The 6,849-nt window shown below is 41.4% G+C and overlaps 1 protein-coding gene across 14 annotated transcripts; it reads right to left on the bottom strand.

Moving 5' to 3' along the window:
• Positions 1–1,341: 1,341 nt before the first annotated feature.
• On the bottom strand, positions 1,342–6,627 carry CREBZF (CREB/ATF bZIP transcription factor). 14 transcript variants are annotated; one of them, XM_070782828.1, is made up of 4 exons: positions 5,289–6,627; positions 3,840–5,074; positions 3,111–3,218; positions 1,342–2,087 (listed from the first exon to the last, which is right to left on the bottom strand). In XM_070782828.1, the coding sequence occupies exons 1-2, from the start codon at positions 6,362–6,364 to the stop codon at positions 5,059–5,061; spliced, it is 1,092 nt and encodes a 363-aa protein (XP_070638929.1). In that variant the 5' UTR covers positions 6,365–6,627; the 3' UTR covers positions 1,342–2,087; positions 3,111–3,218; positions 3,840–5,058. The 14 variants fall into 14 exon arrangements, with proteins under 14 accessions (XP_070638929.1, XP_070638927.1, XP_070638931.1 ...); XM_070782826.1 differs by having other exon boundaries at positions 1,342–3,218; positions 3,840–3,908; positions 4,636–5,074; XM_070782830.1 differs by lacking the exon at positions 3,111–3,218 and having other exon boundaries at positions 3,840–3,908; positions 4,636–5,074.
• Between the last annotated feature and the right edge of the window lie 222 nt (positions 6,628–6,849).

The following is a 6,849-nucleotide window of genomic DNA, read 5'->3' as shown; positions in this document are numbered from 1 at the left end:
CTAAGATCCCACAAGGCTGCAGCACAGCAAAAAAAAAAATATATATATATATAATTAGAAAAATTTTAATAAAGCACTGTGATCTGCTTTTTAAAAAGTAGGGAAAATGGCTAACAAATCTTGAACGTACAAACTGGAGAAAGGTAAAAAAATAGGAATAAAAACACCATTATCAGTAACCAAAGCAATGAAAAGAACAACTTTCTATTAACCTTTTTAAAAAATACATAGTTTTCCTTACATGATTTGTTGCTAATGATAAAGTAATTTACTTTTGGAATAAAATTTAAAGTATCTCCAGTTTCATTTTTCTGCACTTTAAAACTGAATGTCAATAACCGCTTGCTGTCTAGGTTCGAGCTCTGAGCTCAGTCTGTTATAAGACAACAGGGAGTAACAGGCAAATTATTGAGGTATTCAAGTTCAAATATGTACAAAATACTATGCTAGCTAAGCAAACACTTTACAACTATCTAATAGAGGACATCCCCTTTTTGATTCCTGGCTTAGATGGTAACCACCTGGTTTCTCAATAAAAAACAGCACAGTAAAATATAAAAACAACCATTTGTGAAGGTCTCAAAACTTTTGTGTCGATAGCCAGGGGGGGGAACCAAACACCTGAAAATATTTTACAACCTATTCAACTTTAAATAGTCATCAGAATACTTAGCTTAAAACTGTGACTAGACTAGTGAAAAAGTATACCTCCCAAATGCAGAACTAGATAATTATGTATTTTAAAACATTCACTCATTATCAGTGAATTATCCACTCTATTCTATCAAAGCAGCACTTATGGTCACCAAATAGTGTTGATGCCTACCTGATTTTGGTTACAACACAACTAGCTGTACTGTTCAACATGTAGGAACATCCATCAATCACCTAAGTATAACTGAGAACGCTCTTTGCTGCCTGGCATCAGACTCTGAATAAACTTGAAACTGAGTGAATTTAATCAATCTTGTGTATCACCATACAATAATCAAACTGAATAATTATGATGATGAATCATTTTGGAGAGAGAAGAAATAAGAGCCTATCTCCTACTCCCTCCCACTTCTACCATCTGCACACCTCCGAAATGAGTAAGATAAAATGACCCAGTCTAGACCAGGTGAAACAATGTATTAACATAATCCAACAAAAATGAAATAAAACAATCAAGAGTTTTGAGTGTTTTTTCACACTTGTAATGAACTGGAAAAATGTTTCAAATAAGTAAAACAACCATATTCTGTTTTTAAAAAAAAACCACTCCCATCATCCAGAATGCTAAAAAGCCTTTCATACTAGAGAAATTTTAATACAAAACAGTAGAAACTAGTATACCATTCATTAGAAACCTCAAAATAATTTTAATATGTCTTCAGAGGAAGCTCAAGAAGCCAAAACCTCAGAATCCACACATCTTGGCATTACCCTGAATTGCAATTAACTACCCACACATTTAATCATAATCCATTTTTCAAAGATATACAGACAAATCAATGCATCTATTTAAAAAGACTATTCTTTATAGTTAAAGACTTTACATTAACTTTTATATTCTACTCAGCAAGGTCTGTCTATACTTCAGATTAGCTCTCATGTTCCAGGAAATAAATACAAACTCATGATATGGCCTTGTGATCACTGATGGCCTGTTTATGTAATTCTACTGCACTAAATGTAATTCCATAAAAGGTGCTCTTGATTATGAAAAGAATCTAATATTCCTTGATGAAATACTATCAATCTCTTCTCCAATGGTTACAATTTTTAAAAGGTATGCAAAGAACTGAGTATCACTCCCATGAAAGACAAAAAATGTATAATTTTGTTCCAAAATTAACTTAGTCTCATGTATTCCTATTAAGTCTTTCAAGGATTCCAGACAATCTTTTCATATCTCCATTTCTGGAAAGTGAAATCTGGAAAGTGAAATCAGTATAGAAGTAATTTGGGAACTTGAAAATGGCATTCATTTTTTTCAGCAGATGCCAAATTTTTGACCGACATGGCTCCCACAATTACTTTGTTACCATCAGTCCAGTCAGTTAACAGGTTGTAGGAAAAGATTCGTTTTTGCAGACACTGCTAAGCTGTTTAAAGAGAAGAGAGAGAGATTAATTTAGTGATTATAAAATGAACAAATATTTAAAATATTTTGAACACTTTTTGTTGGATTATATCAGAGGTGTGATTACATTTTAACAAACGTGGACTCTTTAGTTAGGTCAAGGAAGTGCAGAAACATTAAGTCAATATGATAGAAACAGTAGGTCAATATGATGTGTTAGTTCAATTAATGTATGAATTCCTGTCACAATCAGAAGACAACTATTAAAAGGTACATCTTTAGTTCTTTCTGTATCATTGTGCCATAGAGGCACAATTAGAAAAAGAAAAAAGACTCCCCAAATACTAAACTGCTTTCATCCATTACAGTAAATAGAGCCAAACCTGAAAATTTCTAAACAATCCGTATTATACTCCAGAAATCTCCTTTATCCAGCTACTAATCATTCAGAACACAATTTTCTAAAAATAGTAAGACAACAATTTCATATTAATCATAACTTTTTTAATTAACAAGTAGTGAATAGGACACTTTAAGATATTGTTTACTACACACTGAAATAAACATATCTGTTGTAAATTCAGAAACCCAAACATTTACAGTAAAATGTGTTTACACATAAATATGACCAAATTTATTTAAAGTCCCTGTTAGGTCTTAAATACATGCAATACCATGTAAAAACAAGACTATGACGTTGATGCAAAAAATGACAAAATCACTATAAGTCACCAAAATTTGAAAAAAAGAGAATGAAATGGAAACTAAGAAAGACAGTTAAAACATAAGGAACCTAACAAAGCAGCTTTTAAAATAGTTGATACTAATCTCCATTTTCAAAAGTTCTTAATCAAGTATTTCCAAAAACTGCCATTTATAAAATGACATTCTAAAAATCTATACTTGGAATTTCAAAGCATCCCAATTCAGAAAGCTTTGACTGTTTCTCCCCAGCCCCCAAACTTCAAATAATGCAGGAAAATCATTGACGTTAGGAAGAAAATATTCCAAAGGAATGGTTTAATTTTTAGAAAAACGCACTTACTGCTTCCAGAACCTAAGACCCACAGCATTAACAACAATCATTTTTCCTATTGTCATCCATTGTTTTCCAATGTCATGTTAGAGATGAATAAATTCTTTGAGCCCATAACTGAAAGATCAACAAACCTGATTTTATTATGACACCATATTTTTGTCATTGGTACTGCACAAAATTATATACAAAGATATATATATATACAAAATGTTCAAGTATTAATTAAATTTCAATTCAAGGCTTCTGTTTCAAAAAGCTACATTTAACATATTCCATAAAGATAGCACAAATTAGTCATTTCAAATAATTTTTCCAACTACTTTTGGTTTATATATATTATATATTATTCAGTAGGCACTAAAAATCCATGCAGCTGCATTGTGAGGGGCTTGCTCCTGCACTTAGGTATAAGCAGGTTCATCACTCCAGGTTGTGAGTTTGGCTACTATCCATATTCATGCTCAAGTGCAGTAGATGATTTTACAAAATATGCTGTAATGCACTGGAAACCAGAGACCAAGTTAGGTCTCAGAGTGTATTATCTAGCAACAAAACATTTACAGTTGTGCAAGAACAAGATTCCATTTTCATAACCAAATAACAACAAAATAAAACATTTTATGTGTAAGATAACTTACATCTTTGGACTGCTGGAAAATACTTTTTAATTATGAACATTTTAAAATAAAAGCAGAAGCCCTGATATTACCTCTTTTTCCTCATTTCTTATACTACCTTTTAAAATAAAGCAGGAAATGTGGCCAGCAGCTGGTCCCGTCTCTTCTGCCCCAACAGCTGTATCCACTTTAGCACAAAGAAAAACAAGGATGCTAAATACGTATATACTTTATCAAACAGTGATGTTTCACAAAGAATTTCTTCATGTCCCTTACACTGAAGGACATCATGGTTCAATCTACATACAATCACACAACAGAGTACTTCAAAGGAAGACTACGTCCCAACTTTGGAAAAGTGTCAATTGTGTCATTAAGTAGCCAGAATCACTCAATTTTAAAACTCATTTTTAAACAGGACAAATACCTTTGAAATATGGAGAGTAAGATTCTTTGTGAAGCCTCACTTTACACGTTTTCATTCACATTTCATAACCTTCAATATCTAATCATACATAAATTTAACCTAAAAATTTAATACAACAAAAATAAAGGTGTTCAACAATTTATTCATACTCAATGATAGGGTAATCACTGTGCTGGTCCTCAAAGAAACATTTCATTAACCATTCTTATTCCTCCTTCAAGTAACTAACACAGGAGTCTGGTATGCATGTTAATTTTCAACTTCTCTAATGTTGAGATATAAAAATCTATTAATCTGAATAGACTGTATGTCTAGATCTATTAAAACTAAAAGGCATTCTTATATTTAAGATTTCTGTCATCTCCAGCAAAGTAACTATCCCATTTGTGCATGCCCCAAGTACTTATTGTCAACCTCTGAAAAGTTGCTCTAAAATTGGAATTCCAATTTGCACCTTGTACAACTCGGAACTTCCATTCAACTTCACCTGTGTCACTGTCTCCAAACTGTATCTCTATTAGCAGCTTTCAGTGTACAGTTGGAACCGATGTCATCCAAGGCCATGTCCACACTGGGGACAGAAGAGCTAGGTACACGCAAGTCTGAACAAGGGGACACATTAACAGCTATTTCAACCAGAAGAAGCATCTTGAGTACATTATTGACCAGCACAAGTCTGTTTCCAGGGTGGACAGGGCCCAAATTAGATTCCCCTCCCAACTTCCGAAAAAGAAAACAACAAACAAACAAACAAAAAAAAATCACACACACGCACAAATTGAGATGTTGCCCATTAAAGTAGACTAAGCAGCAGAGCATGAGCGTTACGTGAAGAGATGGGTCCTTACCAGGTGGTGAGGCGGGAACGACTGTTCTGTAACCCCTACAACGGAGCCTGGCAGGAAGGAAATCACCTAAAAAAGAAACTGTCAGAGAGATTTAATAGTCACATGTTATCATTAGGAGTTGGTTACAGTGTCACATTCATGCTTTTAGCTAAACACTTAAAGATTCAATATTACTTTTTTTTTTCCTCCTCTGAAATGTGTCCAGTGACGATGTCCCACTAAGGTGTTTTACATGATGTAAGGGAGTTGAAAGGGGATAAACGCGGATAAAGAGCAGATTACTTGACCCTACATTTTAAGAGAAGACGACGCCTTCCGGGCGCACGCCGAGCAGAACTCCACCGACACCTTATCCTTGTCCACATGCAGACACACTCCTCCCGCCGAGTCGTCCTGGTCTTCCAGCGGGTCCGGCTGCTGCTTCCCCACGGGCAGAGCGTAGTCGTGGTCCCCGGCGGGCGAGTCCCTGAAGAGCGAGGTGGTCAGCCGCAGTCCCACGCCGCTCAGCCGGCTCAGCAGGCGAGCCAGTCCGGTCTCGTTGGCTAAGACGGCCCGAAGGTAGCGACTCTCCTCCTGCAGTGCCTGCACGCGCTTGCCCAGCTCCCGGTTCTCGGCCCGCAGCTCCTGGTTCTCGGCGGCCAGCCCCCGCACTCGGCTCTCCAGCCCCATCACGTATTCCTTCTTCTTCAGCCGGTTGAGGCGGGCAGCCGCCGCCGCCGCCTTCCGGGGACTCTTTGTCGCCGCCTGGTTGCTGTCGTTGCCGCCGCCGCTGCCTCCGCCGCCGACGCCGCCGCCGCCTCCCGGGGACTTTCTCCGCCTCTTTTCGCCGCCGCCACTGTCACTGCCGCTGCTGCAAGCTCCGATGCCGTTTAACAGCCTCTGCAGCAGGTCCGAAAAGCGCTGCATCTCGGCAGCCGCGGCCTCGTCGTCGTCGTCGCCTCTCCACAGGCCACCGCTGTCCGAGCCTCCGCCGGACGAGGAGAGGGGCCCCGGCGAGCTGAGCCCGGGCTCCAGGTGCCAGTCCGGCTGCCGGGGGTCCAGCAGGTCCGCCAGTTCCAGGCCGGACAGAAAGTCCATGTCCTCCGTCTCCTCCCCGGGGACGCTGGCCATCGCCTCCTCCTCCATCTCCTCAGGCGAGGGCGCGCGCGCGGCCACGCCGCCGCGGCCCCCCCTCCCGGCCTCCGACTCGCCCTCGTCGCCGCGCGGCTGTCTGCGGCCGGGAGATCCGGCCGCCGCCGTCCCCTCGTCCTCCGCCGCCCCGGTCAGGTCCGGGGGCAGCGAGCAGGTCGCGACGGGCGCCGGGCTCTCACTACGCGTCGGGGAGTCGCTGCCCGAGGCCGCCAGCAGTTTAGTCAGGCTATGCCTCATGGGGCCCGGCGGCGGGCCCACGTAGGCCCCGGGCCCTCAGACCGGGCCTCGCGGGTCCTAGGGACCCAGAGCGGGTAGCCGGGGAGCAGGCCAGAACGAAAGGGTTAGGTCCGCGTCGCCTCCCGCCCCCGCTTGGCTGGTCGACCCCCCGCGCCGGGGCGGGGGGCTGGGAAAGGAGATGGAAGCAGCAAGGCCCAACGATGACTCGACCGCGCCACCCAGACAACGGCCTGGCCGGAAATCAGTCGATCTCGCTCCAGCCCCTCCCACCGCATTTCGCGCTCCACCGGGCTCTAGTATCGCGAGACTTCGGTAGACCAGGCGTAATTCCAGACCTCCAGTGATGTCATAGTAACAGCGGCAAAAATAACAACAAACCAGGGATTTATTGGAACGGTGGTCTACCCTATCGGCCCTCGCTTCTCTATCCTCTGTATTCCAGCTTCCACCTGCAGTGAAGCAACTCTCGCTCAAAACTGATCGAT

Source organism: Bos indicus, chromosome 29 (genome assembly GCF_029378745.1).
Source record: "Bos indicus isolate NIAB-ARS_2022 breed Sahiwal x Tharparkar chromosome 29, NIAB-ARS_B.indTharparkar_mat_pri_1.0, whole genome shotgun sequence".
In the NCBI taxonomy this organism is placed as follows: domain Eukaryota; kingdom Metazoa; phylum Chordata; class Mammalia; order Artiodactyla; family Bovidae; genus Bos; species Bos indicus.
This window is presented reverse-complemented; position numbering and strand designations above follow the sequence as displayed.

Coding starts and splice junctions, on each gene's coding strand:
- CREBZF (XM_070782822.1), bottom strand. CDS start 6,364: ATGAGGCATAGCCTGACTAAACTGCTGGCGGCCTCGGGCAGCGACTCC.